The sequence below is a fragment of the Gekko japonicus genome, unplaced genomic scaffold (genome assembly GCF_001447785.1).
Source record: "Gekko japonicus isolate JY-2015 unplaced genomic scaffold, Gekko_japonicus_V1.1 scaffold3421, whole genome shotgun sequence".
In the NCBI taxonomy this organism is placed as follows: Eukaryota; Metazoa; Chordata; class Lepidosauria; order Squamata; family Gekkonidae; genus Gekko; species Gekko japonicus.
Genome location: NW_015167157.1, coordinates 60,697 through 80,709, shown reverse-complemented (window position 1 = coordinate 80,709; position 20,013 = coordinate 60,697). Strand labels below are relative to the sequence as shown.

The window sequence follows — 20,013 nt, the reverse complement described above, 5'->3', positions numbered from 1 at the left end:
GGGGGGAGAGAGAAGAGGGGGGGCGGGGGGGAGAGAGCGGGCGAGCCCCGAGTTCAAGGCGCCAGTCCTTTAGATGGGCGCTTTTGCAAGGCTGGCTTTCGCCTCCGACCAGGAAGGGGAATCGCCGTGCGTGGCTCCAGCGCCAGCCCAGCGGGGGATCTCACGCCCCACACTGCTCTCTAGTGGCCGAGCTGGGGAAAGACACCCTTGGCAGGCGCTAGTGCCGCCGCTGCCCACAGAAAGGCAGGTTTCCCCCCCTAAGTGGGGCGGGCGGGCAGGCAGGCAGCCTTCAACCCCCCTCCTCCTCCACCACCACCCGTGGGCATCCCAGATCCGAAGGAGCACAACGGAGCTCTCTCCGGAGCGGACCTCTGCTTTCTGGTTGGGCAGAAACGTTGACACACACACACACACACACCCCTTTTCAATGGGTTTCCAAGAGCCTGATTGCAAAGTGTAGGGTGCAGTAACGGGGAATAAAGGGGAAAAGCGGCCGGAGAGGGGGTCGGGAGGGCGTGTTTCTAACCCTTCCTCCGGCTCTCGCCCTCTCTCTCCCCCCCCTCCCCACCTGCGCCGTTTTAAATTGACATGGCTCTAGCTTTGGGAAAGCAAAAGGGAAAACACCCCCCCCGAAGGTACACGCCCCCTCCAAAAAAAAGCACCGAATCAATTGCACGGGGTGCTTTGGCAGGAAATCAGACACACACACACACCCCGGCAGGACGCTCCCCCCCCCCCCCCCCCCTTTAAAAACCACAAAACATACAAATAAAAAGCCTGGGTGAACAGCCCCCCCCTTGCAGGGCAGCCAATGGCGTGGCTTCTCTGCGGCCACGTGGTTCCTCCACCTCTTCCTGCTTGGGTTGGAAGTTCCAGTGCAAACTGGGTTGGCGAGGAGACAGGGCTTGGTGGAGGAGACTAATATACTAAGCTATACTAAGCTATACTATACTAAGCTATACTAAGCTATGCTATGCTATGCTATGCTATGCTATGCTATGCTACCAGCTCTCTGCTGCAGCAAAAGGTTGACATTAAGACAGCAAGTGAAACAGAACACACAAACAGATACACACACACACACACACACTCACTGATAATTTCCTAGAGACAGAACTTATAGGATCGGTGCCTAAGATCCCCTGCTCTGGGTTGGAATCATTTAGCGATTTAGGGGGTGGAGCCTGGGGAGGGGAGGGGCTTCAGTAGGGTATAGTGCCATAGAGTCCACCACCACCCCGCCCCCCAAAGCAGCTGTTTTCTCCAGGGGAATTAATCTCTTGTCATCTGGAGATGAATGGTAATAGCGGGAGATCTCCATGTGCCACCTGGAGGTTGGCAACTGTTGATGCCCCTTGTTTTAAAAATCAGGATGTCTCGCACTGGGTGCCCCTGAGCACGCACAGAGTGGTTTTGCAGCTACCAAGCTTTAAAAACATAAAATAAAGCAGCCACCAGCTCTTCCTGCTCAGATTCCAGCTGATTTATGCTGGGCATACAGCAGGGGTCACTGGGGGGGCATTTGTGAATTTCCTGCTTTGTGCAGGGGGTTGGACTAGATGACCCCGGAGGTCCCTTCCAACTGTATGATTCTATGGAGTGGTTAAGAGCAGAGGACTCTGATCTGGAGAACCGAGTTTGATTCCCTACTCCTCCACATGCATCCAGCTGGGTGACCTTGGGCCAGTCACAGCTCTCTCAGAACTCTCTCAGCCTCACCTACCTCACAGGGTGTCTATTGTAGGGAGAGGAAGGGACGGCGATTGTAAGCCTCTGAGACTCCTTCGGGTAGAGAAGAGTAGGGTATAAAGGCAACTCTTCTTCTTTTTCTTCCTCCTCCTCTTCCTGGGAAACTTAATGAGCCTGGATGCTGAATCCACCCTGGCCAAGCTGTTTTGAGGACCAGACTCCCCCAGGCCTGGTCAGCTCCTTTCTCCCCTCCTGCCTGGAGACGATGGGATTGGATTCCCCCCCCTGGAAATGTTGCCGGTCCACCTAGTGACCAAGGCCGCCAACTACAGCTCCGTGGAAGTCTCCCCTATCTCGAAATTTACAGCCCGCATAAAAACGTATCGCTCCCTCGTGAAAAATACTTGCAGGCTTGTTTCCAGGACCGCCTGCCGGTTTTTCGGTATAAATAAAAGGAAATATATATAAAGCCCAACTGCAGCCCAAGGAAGACGTTTGGCCATTAACTGGCTCTTGAGAGCACGCGGGCGTGATTGGGGGTCACCCAATAAAACCGACTGGCCGTAAATTCAGGACGGGGCGCTGCACAGAGAACTCCCCTACCACCACTGTGCATAACTCAATAAAGGTATTTGCTGCCGCAAGACGTGCCCTTGGCCACCGGCTGGCTTTTAAAATGGCATTAGACCGATCCAAGCAGAGTCGGTTTCTCAGCAGCACTTAAGCCATTGTAGCGTAATAAAGCCTCCATGTACAGAGGCTATATACCTTGAAAGGATCAGGCATTGGGGACAAATAACTGGGGACAGCCGCTGCCTTTGTGCCTTCCTTGTAAGCAGGGGTCATTTCGTAGAAAAAGAGCTAGGGGGACTCATTAGCATAACTCATTAGCATATGCCACACCCCCTGACATCAGGGGTCCGGCAGTGGACCTGCAAGGCCGGCGGGAGTGCGAGGAAGCCCCGCCAAGGCCCTCCCAGGCCCCAGGCAGGCAGGGGTGGGGAGAGGCGGGGAGGAAGCAACGTACCCTCCCTCTTCTCCTGCCTCCTCCTGGCTGAATGAGGGCTGGAAGCGGGAAGGCCGGAAGCAGGGGGCGGGGCTTCATCATGTGCCCTGCCCCCCCCGTACCTCACCCTGGGGGAACTGCGATCCCCCGTGATCCCCCCCAAATCAACCTCTGCTTGTAAGTTTCCCAGTGGTGTGTGGTCTATACAACTGTGCATAGTTTGCTGTAAGTTGGATCCTACTATATTTCTAGGGCTGCGGTGGCTCACGTGGTTAAGATCGAGATCCGGGTGCCGCATGACGGAGTGAGCTCCCGTCTCTGGCCCCAGCTCCTGCCAAACCTAGCAGTTCGAAAGCAAGAAATTGCAAGTAGATAAATAGGTACCACTTCGGTGGGAAGGTGACAGCGTTCTGTGAGCCTCGACATCTAGTCATGCCGGCCACATGACCACAGAAACGTCTTTGGACAGCGCTGGCTCTTCAGCTTGGAAATGGAGATGAGCACTGCATCCCTAGAGTCGGATTTGACTGGCTTTCGAGCAAGGGAAACCTCAACTTTTACCTATATCATGTTGCATCATTTTGTGCCGTGTTGACACTGACGCTTCAGTTCTGTTGTTTTTTAATGTCTGACTGTTCCTACAGCCCAAATCCCATTTCACCGTTAACTGAATGTCCCATCCTGCCGACTGTATCGGCTCACTCTACATAATCCGCCTTGCGTCCCAGTGAGCAAGGCGGACTAGAAATAAGGAAAATCATAAGTGATAATAAAATCTGTTTGCCCACAGTGGGTCTTTGGTCCCATCCAGCAGAGCTCGTCTTAAATTATTATGGTTCCCCGGGCAGACCTGCTCTTCTGAAAACAGAATTTGAAGAAAACAATATTTGTTCTTATTATTGTATGAAAGAATTGCCTGTTTTGTTTGCTCATACGCTCTGACGATCCCTATTTACTAGGGGATTAACCTGGGGATCGGAAAACAGAGGCAGTCCCTAGCAGTGTTCCCTCTAAGCTGAATTAGTGTGCACTAGCTCACAGTTTTTTAGCCACTGGCTCACAAATTTTTGTCTTAGCTTAGGAAGGGTGGCTCCAGAGCAAACTAACCGGTGCAGCAGCCAAATCGCTCGCTCACAACTTTAAAGACAGTAGCTCACCAAGTAGAATTTTTTGCTCACAAGACTCCACGGCTTAGAGGGAGCATTGGCCCCTAAGGACGGTCTCTGTTTTCTGATCCCCAGGTTAATCATTGACCCCGCTTGAATATTTTGGAGTCTTGTTAAAATGCACTTTGTTCGGGATTCTAGCCCTGTCAATTTTTTCCGGACGGAGGACTTCTCCACGGGGCGTCTAGAAGCTAAACATTTATAAGGAAAGGATGCGTTTGGTCTCTAACTGCCCACGCGTGGTAATTCACGTGTCCGAAGGCCCATTTCACGGGCTGCGGTGGTCATCCGGTGCTGCCAACGACAGATTTGAACCTAAGTCATCCCAGAATAGTCTAACCACTACACTACACCCCACTGGCTTCTGCAATGCAAGGGGAGGGGAATCCAGGAAATGTTTCCGGGTTTGTTCCAAATCTCAAATCAGATGGCCCAGTAGAATGTGGCACAGCAGATCTTCTGAGATGGTCCTTTGCAAAGCTTCAAAAAGGCAGGTTTGTGCGCATGTCCACCCTCAACCCCATGCGCTCATCTCCTCCACTGCATTCCTTTCCATATACGCTAGCTTTGCTTTGATGGCGTGTTATCAACCCAAGACCACGGGTGGTGTGCGGCAAGAGGCTTTTGCTTAGTCTGTAATGAATATGTAGTGTGGGAATAGTTTAACTGTAAGGAACCGTTGCTTCTCAGGGTTTGGGCGCGCTGGGAGCCTTCTAGGCGGGAGCAGGAACCATACCCATTGGCTAGTGTAATTATGAACTTGCTTTAACCTATCTGTCAAACGCTCAACTAGTTAATCTGAACAGAGAATCTGTTCTAAGTACTTCATGGCTTCAATAAAGTAAAACCTTCCTGCAAGTGTGTACTTCATTGCCTGCTGTGGGGTCTGACATCACAGAGGAGGGAGAGCTTGCACCTGAATAAAACTTGGTTTTAAATGTACCACTGGACTGTTTTGGATTGCTAGCTATTTGGGGAGGGGGGAATGTGCAGATCTGTCCCTCACAGAGGAGGGAGAGCTTGTACCTGAATAAAACTTGGTCTTAAATGAGCCACTGGACTGTTTTGGACTGGGGGGGCAGGGGGAGGGGGCTCTGCAACTTACCTGGCTGCTTCTTGCTCCTCGTGGCCTGACTGAGGGCTGCTGGGAGCAGGGGGCAGGGCTTGTTGCATGCGCCCACCCCCTGGGCTCCTTACTGCCGCCTGTGCGCTCCCGCAGGAAATGACCCCTGGTGGTGGGAAATCCTGACAAGTTACAGCTGAGTTATAGCGACCCCCTTGGGGTTTTCAATGCAAGAGATGAACAGAGTTGGTTTGCCCTTGCCTGCCTCTGCATAGCAGCCCTGGACTTCCTGAGTGGTCTCCCATCCAAGTACTAACCAGGACCGACCCTGCTTAGCTTCTGAGCTCTGACAAGATTGGGCCACCCAGGCCAGGGCAGTTTTTATGTAGTTCAATGTCGGAACCCTACACTCAATTTCAATCACGTGCCATAACAGAACTGTCCACAGGGGGGCAGCAAAGGCATTGCAGCCAACCGGACCTCGGTTTGTGAAGGAGTAGATGTGGGAACATTTTCCAGGCAAGATGGCTACAGGATCATTGGGTTGCCAACCTCCAGGTGGCGGCTGGAGACCTCCTGGGATTCCAACTGATCCCAGTCACCTGGAGATCAATTCACCTGGAGAAAGTGGCTGCTTCAGAAGGTGGACTCTATGGCTTTATACCCCATGGAAGCCCACCCTCCCCAAATTCCACCCTCCTCGGGCTTCACCCTCCAAAATCTCCAGGTGTTTCCCAACCCAGAGCTGGCAACCCTAATCAAGGCCTCTTTCCAAACTTCCACAGACAGCTTTGTTGCTAGTTTAATCTCAAAGGTCGTCAAACCCAAAAGGTCACTAGATCAACTTCTTTGCTGTAAAGGCCAGTGCGAGCTTTCCCGTTACACAGAACTCTTTGCCAGGGTGGAAGTCTAGCTCATTTCAAGAGCAAACTAGAGACAAAAGCACAAGGGGGGAACGTTTCAGACTGCTAGATCCTCACTTTGGTGTAGTGGTTAAAGCGCGGGCTCTAATCGGGGAGAACTGGGTTTGATTCCTCACTCTTCCACATGCAGCTGCTGGTGTGACCTTGGGTCAGTCACCAGTTCTCTCAAAGCTGTTCTCTCAAAGGCAGTCCTTGAAAGAGCTATCTCAGCCCCACCTACCTCACAGGGTGTCCTGTTGAGGGGAGGGGAACGGAAAGGAGATTGTAAGACTCCTTTGGGTAGTGAAGGGCGGAGTTCAAATCCAGTTTGGGTAGTGAAGGGCGGAGTACAAATCCAGTTTCCTCCTCCTCCTCCTGGAATGCAAAGGTGAGGATGGACCAGCCTAGGGAACGTACAGTACAACAGCAGTTTCCAACGTTAAAGAATCCTTTCCGCACTGATTTGTAAAGCTACCCAACTGCATGAATCACAACGGGTCGCAGACGATTCCGGGAAATGTCATCGGGTGAACATGGGATTCGGGTTGCCAGCCTCCAGGTGGGACCCGGAGATCTCCCGGAATTACAACGGATCTCCGGACTACCGAGCCCAGTTTCCCTGGAGAAAATGACTGCTTTGGTGGGCGGACTCCAGGGCACGGTGCCCCACCGAGGTCTCTCCGGTGTGCTTTTGTGTGAGCCAGCATGCTACAGTGGTTAGAGAGCTGGACTAAGATCTAGGAGCACCAGGTTCGAATCCTCACCATGCCGCGGAAGCGCGCCGGGTGACCTGCGGCCAGGCCAGTCGCACACTCTCGGCCTAACTGACCTCGCAGGGTTGTTGTGAGGACGAAACGGAGGGGAGGAGAACGCTCTAAGCCGCCTTGGGTCCCCACAGAGGAGAAAGGTGGGGTACAGAGGAATTAAATGAATAAAAGTCGAGTCTATGGAAGGGAGTTACCCCACTTTCACCTCCGTCGGCTGAAACGCTCCATTCCAGGCTTCTTCCCTCATCCAGGCAGTCCCCCTTCTCAATCAGCTAAAAAGGTACGGCAATTAACACATTTGTAATCACGCCGCGGAAATGAGCGCTTCCCGCTGACGCTACAGCTGCACCACGCGGGGGTGACGATTGTGACACGGGCTGCGCCAGCAAGGCGGCCCCCGGTTATTTCGGCACCTGCACAGATTCTCTCCCCTCCCCCCGCCACTCCACGGCTGCCTCCAATGAAACCCTCCCGCTACATCCATCCTTTACAGTCTCACTGGTCTGTGGCAAAGATGCGCTTCTGCTCGAAACACAGGCCCGTCCCCGATTTGTACGGCACTCCCCACTGTACAGTTCTGGGCGGGGATGCTCAAAACGTGTGAGCCGGGCTGGGGTGGCGCGTGAACCCTTGTGGATAGGGTTGCCAGCCTCCAGGTGGGGTCTGGAGAGCTCCCGGGATTAAAACGGACCTCTGGACTACAGAGATCGGGTCCCCGCTAGCAAATGGCTACTTTGGAGGGTGGACTCTGTGGCACTGTGCCTCATTGAAGCCCCTCTCCTCCCGAAACCCCGCCCTCCCCTGGCTCCACCCCCCCAGATCAGTTGATGGACAAGTGATTGTGAAACTGACAAGGTGCCGTTTGAATGTTTGAACCTAGTGTAAACCCAGGACTATTTTTGGGCAGGAACGCACAGGAACGGAGTTCCAGCTGGCTCCTGAGTTGGCCATGCCTAGCAGGAAGTCATTGGCATAATAGGCCACACCCAACAGCAGAAACTCATTAGGACTGGCTACATTAGGGGTGTGTGGCCTAACATGCAAAGGAGTTCCTGCTACCAAAAAAGCCCTGGGTTTTGACAATAAACAAGGTAAACAGAATAAGAAGCAAAAAGTGGGTGTGGCTGGCTGACCACACTTCTGGTAACATGGGGGTGCGGCCTAATGTGTTAATGAGCTGTACTGTCAAGCAATGTTCCCTCTAAGTTGAGTTAGTGTGAGTGAGCTCACAGTTTTTTAGCCTCCAGCTCACACATTTTCGTCTTCACTCAGGAAGGATGGCTCCAGAGCAGACTCATTTATGCAGTAGCCAAACTGCTCGCTCACAACTTTAATGCCAGTAGCTCACAAAGTAGAATTTTTGCTCACAGGGCTCAACAGCTTAGAGGGAACATTGCTGTCAAGGGCGTGGGCTAATATGCTAATGAGTGCCTGCTGTTGGGTGTGGCCTATTATGCTAATGAGTTCCTGCTGGGCTTTTTCTACAAAAAAAGCCCTGCCCTTTGATGTATTATTTTGGTGAATCTGTGAGTTTGATAATACTTGACACCAAGGCTCCCTCTAAGCTGTGGAGTCTAGTGAGTAAAAATTCTACTTTGGGAGCTACTGGCATTCGCGTTGTGAGCCAGCGATTTGGCCGCTGCCTCAGTTAATTTGCTCTGGAGCCCTCCTTCCTGAGCCGAGACAAAAAAAGGTGTACTGTGAGCTAGCTCACACTAACTCAGCTGAGAGGGAACACTTCTTGACACCCACGTTTATATAACGGTATAGAAAAATTGAGAAAAGAAAAATAAAAAGCACAAAATAGATCTACCTTAAGCCTACATCGATTACATACAGTAGCATAGATTTTTCCATACCCCCCCCTCCCGTCACTTGGTGTCATGAAGCGACCGTGACAATATTTTAAAAGAGATGTGTGGCCCCGTAAAGACTCACAAACTCGTTACGGCGTAAGTGTTCATGAACCGGAGACAGCAGCACTTTGTCAGGAACGTTGTAGGTTCTGGCTCCCAAAAGCTTTATGGAGCCACTAGACTGTTTTATCATTTTGGCTACGGTTTACTACCCGAGCTCTCTCTCTGGAATTTCACATTATTTTCGCATCTTACCTGCCCTTTTTGGGCTGTTCTTCGAACAGTGAAAAGCAGGCGGCTAATGCCCTGCCCCCGACACACAATTTATACAGGCCCCGGCAAATCCAGAAGTGTCATATTGGCTGCCAATCACAGGGCTTAAAAAAAAAAGTTTGAGGTTTGAGTGGGGTTGCCAAACTCCAGGTGGCACCTGGAGGTCTCCTGCTATTACAGTTCATCTCCAAACGACCAAGATCAGTCCTCCTGGAGACAATGGCTGCTCTGGGCAGTAGACTCTATGGCACTGTACCCTGCGGAGGTCCCTCCCCTCCCCAAACCCCACCCTCCACAGGCTCCGCCCCCCAAAATCTCCAGGTATTTCCCAACTCAGAGCTGGCAAGGCTAGGCTTGAGCATCCAAGCCAGGCCTCGGTCTGGTTAAAGTGGCAAGTTTGAGCTTCCACGTCCCTGACAAAGGAACTGTTCACTAAACACCGCTTCCGTTCTGTCCAAACCCCCGGCCTTTTGCCTACACAAAAGCAGACTTGGAAGGCCTGCAGAGTTTGTGGAAGAAAACACCCCCGGAATATTAGGTCACAGGAGAATTTGGTCCCAAGACCTGGAATTTGCTCACAAGGCCGCGGCCGTCCGGCTGCGTTACCACGGCGACAGTCGCATATCATCGAGAAAGGAGCCCGCTGTTACCGCGGCACGCAGGCGAAGATTAATCCCCCTTCCTCTGTGCCAGCGGCCTCGTTTGGGCGTCATTCTTTGTCTCTCTCTTTGTTTTTCAGGAAAAGACTCTCCTCCAACAGCCCAGCTACACCGGGTGCGTTTATTGTAACCCCTTTTTAAGGTCACAGGAGGACAGAATCCGTCTCCCTGCTTTCCAAACGAAACGACGGGCTTTCCAGAAAGATGGTAATGGCCGTACCAGATGCTTTCCCATGACAGCTGGCGGCAAAAGGGGGGCAGGCGTGCGAAATCCATTTTGTCTTTTCTTTAAAGAAAAGCCAAGAGGTAAAAAAAATGAGGATGTATGTTGACAGCGGGGAACTGGAGGTCTCTATGAATAGCGCAGTAAACCTAGGGTTGCCAGCTCCCAGGTGGCGGCTGGAGAGCTCCCACTATTACAATCGATCTCCAGGCGACAAGAGATCAGTTCCCCTGGAGAAAACGGCCGCTCTGGAAGGTGGACTCTATGGCATCGTACCCCACTGAAGTCCCTCCCCTCCCCAAGCCCCGCCTTCCTCAGGCTCCACCCCCAGAAACTCCAGGTATTTCCCAACCCAGAGTTGGCAATGCTAAGTAGACCTAACAATCAGGCTTTAGTGCAATAAGTTTGGTGTAGTCCTAAGAGCGCAGACTCTACTCTGGGACAACCGGGTTTGAGTCCCCACGCCTCCACATGCAGCTGCTGGTGTGACCTTGGGTCGGTCACAAGTTCTCTCAAGAGCTGTTCTCTCAAGGGCAGTTCTCTCAGAGCTCTCTCGGCCCCACCTACCTCACAGGGTGTCTGTTGTGGGGCGGGGAAGGGAAGGAGATTGCAAGCTGCTCTGACTCCGAGTGAAGGGCGGGGTATAAATCCAATCTCCTTCTCCTCTTCAATTATGGGATGCTACTGGGGCCAGCTCCTATCCAGTGGGGAGGGATGGAGTATGACCTATCTATGAGTACGAAATGGAGCCAACAACACAGGGCTCTCTTGGCTTTCAGAACAATCAGCCGGACTTCAAAGTATTTGTATGTCTTGGAGATTGTGACGTGACACACGCTCGCCTATTGCTGTCAAGAGACTTCCTTATCGGTCCGTTTTGTCTCTGTGCTGTTTCATCCTGTGGCCAGATCCTACTAGGGTAGCACGGGCGGAATCCCCAGCGGATATCCTGCAGCTCCCAAGTCTGGGATCTACTACAGACTCAAGTCCTTTTCAACCACGCAGACCGGCAAGTAATTACACCAAGAGCAATTCAAGGATGCAAAGTGGCCATTGTGTGTATAAGAACGTAAGAAGAGCCTGGCTGGATCGGACCAAAGGTCCACCTAGGCCCACATCCTTATTTCCATGGTGGTTGACCAGACGCCCCCAAGACCAAAGCATCCCCCTGTGGTTGCCCTTAATAGTATTGAGCTACACTGCCTTTGAACATGGAGGTTCCATTTAACCCTCTAAATAGCCATTCATGGGACTGCCCTCCATGGATTTTTATGTTAACTGCTGCAATAAGAAGAGAAGAGATTGGATCTATACCCCACCCTTCACTACCCGAGGGAGCCTCAGAGCGGCTTACAACCTCCTTTCCCCTCCCCTCCCCACAACAGACACCCCGTGAGGTAGGTGGGGCTGAGAGAGCTCTCCCGAAAACTGCCCTTGAGAGAACAGCTCTGCAAGAACTTGTGACTGACCCAAGGTTGCACCAGCAGCTGCATGCGGAGGGGTGGGGAATCAAACCCGGTTCTCCCGGATTAGAGTCTGCACTTCTAATCACGACACCAAACGGCAGGAAGCATGGCAAGGAAGTGATCATCTGACCCCTTCGAAGCTAGTTCTGTCGTCATTTTCTGTTTAAAGCGGCAGCCATTTTGAACGTTTGCTTCTGGAGACGGGATTCGGTGTGGGATGGAAGGATGTCCCCACACCCGCGGAAGCAGCCCCGAGTTAAGACACTCGTTTAGGGAAAAAAAATATTTTAAATGTCAGCACAATAAGAGCCGTCACAATATCCGTTTTGCGTTGACCGTCAAGCAAAGCGCCTATTTTCCCCAGCTTATTTTGAAAAAGGCGGGTGTGTTTTTTAAAAAACAACAAAAACCTCAGAATATTGATACAAATTAAACCAAAATAATCGTTAAGGAAAAGGGAAATAAAGGGGGGGGGATCCGAAAAGGAAAAAAAAAGTGAAGAATCCCACCCCACCCCCCAAAAAATCTCCCCTTCTTTTATAAATGATCCTCTTATAGGATAATAAAGAGGAAGAGTGTAACTTGAAGCATCCTCGGTGGCTTTGGCTGCTCCCCCGGGAGAGGGAGAAAGTCTACAGAGAGCTCTTTTGTAACTGGAAAGATGAGGTCGTGAAGCTTCTTCTGCTCGTTTAAATTCGGGGCTCCTGGTCCAGCCAGGAGCTTTGGGTCCTCACCTTCACTTACAGTACTCCTTCCTGAAGTCTGAAAGAGACAAAGAGGTGAAGAAAGAGTCAGGTCGGTTGCCGTGTCGGTCTGAAGCAAAAGAACAATGTCTGAGTCCTGGGGCACCTTGACCTGGCGTGCGTGACCGAGACCTGGGTGTGGGATAGGGAGACGGTAAAAAGGTAAAGGTAAAGGTTCCCTTGCTCGAAAGCCAGTCAAATCCGACTCTAGGGTTGCGGTGCTCATCTCCGTTTCCAAGCCGAAGAGCCAGCGCTGTCCGAAGACATTTCCGTGGTCATGTGGCCGGCACGACTAAACACCAAGGCGCACGAAACGCTGTTCCCTTCCCACCGAAGTGGTACCTGTTTATCTACTTGCAATTTCTTGCTTTTGAACTGCTAGGTTGGCAGGAGCTGGAACTAGAGACGGGAGCTCACTCCATCATGCGGCACACTCGGGTCTCGAACTGCTGAACTGCCGACATTCCCCTGCCCCACCCGTCCAGAGTCCCATGCTAATACCCCCATCCCCACAGACGAGGCAAAAGAGGGCCTCCCCCGTGGATCTCAGGGAGCAGAAACACGCGTGGATGTGTGGACAGCCACCATTAAAAAAAACCCCCATTTGTTGTTTTTCACAACGTTACAAACCAGCCTAAATGACAAAGTTACATTAGCTTCCAGACTGGTTTAACTTCTGCGGCTTCTCTACGGAGTCCTGGAGAACTTATTTATTTAGAGGACTGTTATGCCCCTTCTCTGGGGAACCCGCATGAGGTGGAGAATGGTTTTCTGGCCGTTGTATACGAGCTAAACCGCACACGCGGTCGGGCAGCCACACAGCCGGACTGCCTAGCGAAGCTTCGCTATCAGAGACAATGGAGTCCTAGCATCCTAAAACCCGCCAACCGGTGAGTAGGGATTCTAGGGAGAATCTATAATATGGTAGCTTGTGTAGATCGCCTGTCACGGGTGTGGGTGTGTGTCATGGGTGTGCTTGTAAAGGGGCATATAAGCAGCCTGCGAGCTAGCTACGGCATCCTTTTGTTTTGCTGAAATCACACGATGCATCAGTTCAGGCTGGGTTTGATTGAGAACCCACTGAGTTGTCCATGGGATGAAGGAATTCAAGCCCTGGACACAGATAACACCCTAAAACTCGACACCGTGCAGTTTACACCGGCGGCAGAGCTGTGGGATACCAATTAACGTGACCGATTAATTACCCGAATGTTAATAGGTTGTCGGGTAGTGGGGCCGTGGGGTGACTCTGACGTCTGCAGCGGCTGCTGGTTTGGGAAGCTGCAAAAACAACGCCGGAACGCTGAGCGCAACGAAAGGTTGCCCACGCCAGGAAGGTTTTGCCGGCCCAGCAAAGGAAACGAGTATTCCAGCACAGCTACAGAGGGGAAAACGATGACTTGGCATCCACCAAAACCTTTCCTAGCATGTAATAACCACTTGTAACTAAATTGTGGTGTTTGTGATGAGGAGCTGTGGATGGAACAGATTGCAGCTGCCCGGTTGTTGTTTGAGAAGTCATCCAAACACTTCTCCCCTCCACCGGCGGTCGGCTTTGCTGACAACCAGAGTCTGACACACCCTTTCCCAGCATGCCGAGGGAAACGGGTCAACCCCACCGCCAACAGCAATCCTCACCTTTGTCTAAGTCGATGTTCTTGGCCGGGAAGGGCTTGCTGCGCTCGGCTTTCTCCTTCAGGATATTGTTCTTATAATCTGTTGTGGGGAAAGAACTCAGTTCAGAAGATGGCTTTGATCGCAGTGGGGGGGGGACCACAAGCACGCGCACACTAGCCCCCGGGAGGGGATTGGGATTGATGCTGTCTCGTGGGCTAGAGACAGAGTGTATTGTCAGTGCTCAAGGCAAAGACGGGTATATTTTAAAAGCCATGGTGGCTTTTGCAGCCATGGCACAAGCTCGGTGTCCTCCTGATTTTGCGATTTGTGTGACAGATTTGCACGACTTAACAGGAAATCAAAGCCAGTGCCAAGCAGGGTGGGTTTTGTGACATCACAGGCACATTCCAATAGGCGCCTTCCTATCTTCTCCATTCAAGCAGATACACCAAAAAACTTTATTCAGAGAGTAAGAGGCTGGCCTTAGAAAGGTGTCTGTTTAGAAAGGAGTGAAACCTCAACAAGTCCTGGGACATATAGGTTTCAGGACATCTGATGGGGGGTCCCCTAATCAGGTCCAAACTAATTTATGCAGCAGCCAAATCGCTCGCTCACAACTTCAATGCCAGGAGCTCATAAAGTAGAATTTTTGCTCACGAGACTCCACAGCTTAGAGGGAACATTGCCTGGGACATATAGGTTTCAGGGCATCTGATGCCCAGACTTCATAATCAGGTGCCCTAAGTCTCTGGCTCTTGCGTGCTGCTGGTTCAGTGTTCCAGACACCAGGAAGGAATGGAGGTCCACAAAGGAACTTCCTTGATCCCATGGTAGGTTTTGGCAGAAGGGGCTGGCTGAAGAGGTAGGGAGTGATGCCGCTGGATTTGAAATCAGTACGAGCCAAGCCTGAACTTTGGTGAGATTTGAGCTCAGTTATTAATGAGTTCAGGGTTAGGGTGAACTCTCAAGTTGACCCTTAGGAGCCCCTTCCGTTTCAAGCTGAGGGGAATAATGTCAGTGTTCCCTCTAAGCTGAGTTAGTGTGAGCTAGCTCACAGTTTTTAAGCCTCTGGCTCACACATTTAAAGCTCAGCTCAGGAAGGATGGGCTCCAGAGCAAACTGATTGATGCAGCAGTCAAATGGCTCGCTCACAACTTGAATGCCAGGAGCTCACAAAGTAGAATTTTTGCTCACAGGACTCCACATAGAGGGAGCATTTGGAGGCAGCAATGGTGCACCCTTAACCGTGTTTCTGCCACTTCTAAAATGTTATAACCAGGGGTCATTTCCTGAAGGAGCGTACAGGAGCGGAGCTCCGGCAGTAAAGAGCCCAGGGGGCAGGCACATGCAACAACCCCCACCCCCTGCTCACAACAGCCCTCAGTCAGAGCAAGAAGCAGCCAAGTAAGTTGCAGAGGCCCTCCCCCAGCCCAAAACAGTCCAGTGGCACCTTTAAAACCAAGTTTTATTCAGGTACAAGCTCTCCCTCCTCTGTGAGGACAGATCTGCACGTCCCCCCCCCCAATAGCTAGCAATCCAAAACAGTCCAGTGGCGCCTGAGCGGTGGATGTTGTGATGTCAGGGTGTGTGGCATATGCAAATAAGTTATGCTAATGAGTTGTGCTAATGAGCCCCTGCACCTCTTTTTCTACGAAATGACCCCTGGTTATAACTAACTACCTTTATGGTAGATTCAGGTGGGTAGTCGTGTTGGTCTGAAGCTACAGGACAAAGTGTGAGTCCACTGGCGCCTTTAAGATCAACCGAGCTTAATTCTAGGTATGAACTTTCACGTGGCATGCACACTTCATCAGATACCAGATATCTAAAGAAGTGAGCCGTGACTCACGGAAGCTCCTGTGTACCCCTGCCACAAATTTTGTCAGTCTTTAAGGTGCTCCTGGACTCTTGCTCTTTTCTGCTGCTGCAGATGGACTAACACGGCTACCCATCTTGAGCTAACTGCCTTTATGGTTTCTGAGAGTCTTTCAGGACTGTTGTTGAGAGAGAAACCTTTAATGGCATAATCAGGGGTCGTTTCGTAGAAAAAGAGCTAGGGGAACTCATTAGCATAACTCATTAGCATATGACACACACCCTGACATCACCGGAAGTGTGTCATAAGGCCACACACCCCGCCCCCAACGGTCCCATGAGGGGCCCGGCGGTGGACCTGCAAGGCCGGCAGGAGTGCAAGGAAGCCCCGCGAAGGTCCTCCCTGGCCCCAGGCAGGCAGGGGTGGGGAGAGGCAGGGAGGAAGCAACTTACCCTCCCTCTTCTCCTGCCTCCTCCTGGCTGAATGAGGGCCGGAAGCGGGGCGGCCGGAAGCAGGGGGCGGGGCTTTGTCATGTGCCTCGCCCCCCGTACCTCACCCGGGGAAACTGTGATCCCCCCCGCGATCCCCCCAGAAATGACCTCTGAGCATAATAATACAACAAATCAGAAATTCAAAACACACACACATACTAAAAAGGTCTCCACCAAACAGACCCCTTTGGGATTAATAAAGAAAAAAACAATTCTAAGTATTATAGTCTCTAACCCTTAGCTTCCATACACATGATAAGGATTCAGCAACAGCTGCAGTAATTTCAGGAGATTTGTCAGACAGCAAAAAAAACCCTAAGTCATTATTAGTCATGGATTTTACGGAAGAAAGAAGGGGACAGATCAAAGTACAACGCTGCAAAGCGTAATGCGGACAGCGAAAAAGAATTATGTTGCACAGAATCAGGTTCATTGTAAAAACAGGTGCAAACTCTTTCTGTATAAGGAATACCCTTATACAGGGCTAATTTTGGGCAGGAACGCACCGGAACGGAGTTCCGGCTGGCTCCTGAGTTGGCCACGCCCAGCAGGAACTCATTAGCATAATAGGCCACACCCAAAGCAGGAACTCATTAGGATGGGCTACATTAGGGGTGTGTGGCCTAACATGCAAAGGAGTCCCTGCTACAAAAAAAGGCCCTGGGTTTGGACAACAAAGAAGGTAAACAGAATAAGAAGCAAAAGGTGGGTGTGGCTGGATGAGCACACTTCTGGTAACATAGGGGTGTGGCCTCATACACTAATGAGCTGTGCTGTCAGGGGTGTGGCCTAATATGCTAATGAGTTCCTGATGTTGGGTGTGGCCAATTATGCTAATGAGTTCCTGCTGGGTCCTACAAAAAAAGCCCTGGCCTTATATCTCCCTGTCAAAACAGCCGAAGGGAATACAGCTGGACTGCATTTCGGATCTGTTTCTCAGGATACTTTTCCCTCTCCATTATTTAGGGATTCGTTATTCAGGAATCTGTTATTCACGAGAACCAGTGCGGTATAATGGGTAACGTGTCAGACTAGGATCTGGGAGAGCCAGGCTCGAATCCCGACTCAGCCATAGGAGCTCACTGGGTGACCTTGGGCCGGTCACGGCCTCTCGGCCCAACCTTCTTCACAGGGTCATTGGGAGGATAAAATGGAGGAGGTGGTTGTCAGCCACTCTGGTTTCCCATGGGAGAGAAAAATGGGGTATACATAAAGATAAATACATAAATAAATAAAGCTATCCATTTTTGCCTTTCTTCCAAGAAATTCCACCTGGCATAGTTTCCCAAGCAGCACTCGGTTTCAGTAGCACTCATCCAAGGCAGGAGAGGAGGAGGAGGAGATTGGATTTATACCCCCTGCCCTTCGCTACCCAAAGGAGCCTCAGAGCGGCTTACAAACTCCTTTTCCCTCCCCCTCCCCACAACAGACACTCTGTGAGGCAGGTGGGGCTGTGCTCTGTGGATTATTCTCTGAGCCTGCGCAGCGCGTCCGCCGCTCGAGACCAAACCGCTTTAAATCGCTCCAGCACGTACCCAACTTAATGTCTTCGCTTCTGTAGCTGGAGAGATCAGTCGTGTCAACCGTAAACTCCCTGAGATTCATGTCTTTCCTGGGAAAAGAACAGGAGGGGAAAGGGTCAGGCTGGCCCAATGCATGGCCTGCTCTTGGCCACACTGCTAGAGGATTGCAAAACCTGGAGATGGCCAGGATCCTGAACTGCCAATCACTGAAGGCATTGCTTTAAAGTCGGGGCCCCCAGTGTGACGTCCACCAACACCTTTCCAGGCGTTCAGGTGGGGCCAGGTAGGGTTTTGCCCAGCAAGGCTTTCGATTGGCCACTGAAGATCTGATTTCGGTTGTGCATGGTTGTGCAGAGCTTAAGAACATAAGAGAAGCCGTGTTGGATCAGGCCAATGGCTCATCTAGTCATAGAACAGAATCGTAGAGTCGCAGAGTCGGAAGGGACCTCCAGAGCCATCTAGTCCAACCCCCTGCACGATGCAGGGAATTCACAAATACCTCCTCCAGTGACTGCTGTTTCCAACACTCTGTGTCACACAGTGGCCAAAACCCAGGTGACGGTGGCCGAATACCAGGTGAAAAACACCACTGCCACCACAGCACAAGGATCTTCACTGTGTGAATGAAGGTCAGCTGCAGCAGCCATTTCGTAGCTGGCTCCACCTCCCATATCAGCCATTTTATGGCAGCCATTTTGTGGCTGTACCCACCACGCCGTGTGTCAGAATTCCAAAGGTACCCACAGGCTCAACGAGGTTGGGGACCCATGACTTAGAAGCTAAGCAGGGTTGGCCATGGTCGGTGCTTGGATGGGAGAGAGGGGTGCCAACTTCCAAGGGGCACCTGGAGATTTCCCGCTATTACAGTTGGACTCCAGAGGACAGAGACCAGCTCCCCTGGAGAAAACGGCTGCTCTGGAGGGCCGGTAGCTCACAAAGTAGAATTTTTGCTCACAAGACACCACAGCTTAGAGGGAACATTGGTTATGGTTCCGAATCGCATAAAAGCCATTACAGGCCTTAGTATTCTCCCTTCTCCTGCTAATCTTTTTCTACTAGGATCTGGGAGAGCCAGGCTCGAATTCTGACTCAGCCATGGGAGCTCACTGGGTGACCTTGGGCCGGTCATACCCTCTGGGCCCAACCTTCTTCACAGGGTCATTGTGAGGATAAAGTGGAGAAGGGGAGGTGGTTGTGAGCCACTCTGGTTTCCCATGGGAGAGAAAAATGGGGTATACATAAAGATAAATACATAAATAAACAAAGCTATCCATTTTTGCCTTTCTTCCAAGAAATTCCACCTGGCATAGTTTCCCAAGCAGCACTCGGTTTCAGTAGCACTCATCCAAGGCAGGAGAGGAGGAGGAGGAGATTGGATTTATACCCCCTGCCCTTCGCTACCCAAAGGAGCCTCAGAGCGGCTTACAAACTCCTTTTCCCTCCCCCTCCCCACAACAGACACTCTGTGAGGCAGGTGGGGCTGATAGAGCTCTCTGGAGAACTGCCCTTGAGACCTCTGAGAGAACTTGTGACTGACCCAAGGTCTCACCAGCAGCTGCATGCGGAGGAGTGGGGCATCAAACCCGGTCCTCCCAGATTAGCGCCCGTGCTCTTAACCACTGCACCAAACGGGCTCTGTGGATTGTTCTCTGAGCCTGCGCAGCGCGTCCGCCGCTCGAGACCAAACCGCTTTAAATCGCTCCAGCACGGACCCAACTTAGTGTCTTCGCGTCTGTAGCTTGGAGAGATCAGTCGTGTCAACCGTAAACTCCCTGAGATTCATGTCTTTCCTGGGAAAAGAACAGGAGGGGAAAGGGTCAGGCTGGCCCAATGCATGGCCTGCTCTTGGCCACACTGCTAGAGCCTTGCAAAACCTGGAGACGGCCAGCATCCTGAACTGCCAATCACTGAAGGCATTCCTTTAAAGTCGGGGTCCCCAGTGTCCGCCAACACCTTTCCAGGCGTTCAGGTGGGGCCAGGTAGGGTTTTGCCCAGCAAGGCTTTCGATTGGCCACTGAAGATCTGATTTCGGTTGTGCATGGTTGTGCAGAGCTTAAGAACATAAGAGAAGCCGTGTTGGATCAGGCCAATGGCTCATCTAGTCATAGAACAGAATCACAGAATGGCAGAGTCGGAAGGGACCTCCAGGGTCATCTAGTCCAGCCCCCTGCACGATGCAGGGAATTCACAAATGCCTCCTTCTCCACACCCCCAGTGACTGCTGTTTCCAACACTCTGGTGTCACACAGTGGCCAAAACCCAGGTGGCAGTGGCCGAATACTAGGCGAAAAACACCATGGCCACCACATCACAAGGATCTTCACTGTGTGAATGAAGGTCAGCTGCGGCAGCAGTTTCATGGCAGCCCTCCGTGCGCACTGACAGGAATTGCAATGTACGGGCTCCAAAAAGGTTGGGTAACAAAGGTGGCTGGAAAACACTTTGTCGTCTATATAAAAAATCTGGTTATGGTTCCAAATCGCATAAAAGCCATTACAGGCCTTAATATTCTCCTGCTAATCTTTTTCTGAATGGTTGGTCGGCCGTACAACATGCACAGTCCCAAAAGGGAAATCGTTCCCACCCTTCGCTCAGCGGCTTATACAGCAGTTGCTACGCGATGGGAAAACCCACATCCCCCAAACCTCTCTCTCTGGCACAAGAAACTCTGGGACTTTTACATCACAGCAAAAATAACAAGAAACAAAAAGAAGAAGGAGAAGAAGAAGAGGAAGAGGAGGAAGAGGAGGAAG

At 51.5% G+C, this 20,013-nt stretch overlaps 1 protein-coding gene across 1 annotated transcript in view; it reads right to left on the bottom strand.

Moving 5' to 3' along the window:
* Positions 1–11,360: 11,360 nt before the first annotated feature.
* Positions 11,361–20,013, bottom strand: part of MXRA8 (matrix-remodelling associated 8) — a 39,217-nt gene continuing 30,564 nt past the window's right edge. Inside the window, exons 8-10 of the mRNA XM_015413104.1 lie at positions 17,273–17,349; positions 13,452–13,529; positions 11,361–11,832 (exon numbers count right to left, since the gene is read on the bottom strand). Of these exons, the coding sequence (XP_015268590.1) occupies positions 11,807–11,832; positions 13,452–13,529; positions 17,273–17,349 (181 nt within the window). The 3' untranslated portion in view covers positions 11,361–11,806. The remainder of the gene's footprint in view (positions 11,833–13,451; positions 13,530–17,272; positions 17,350–20,013) is intronic.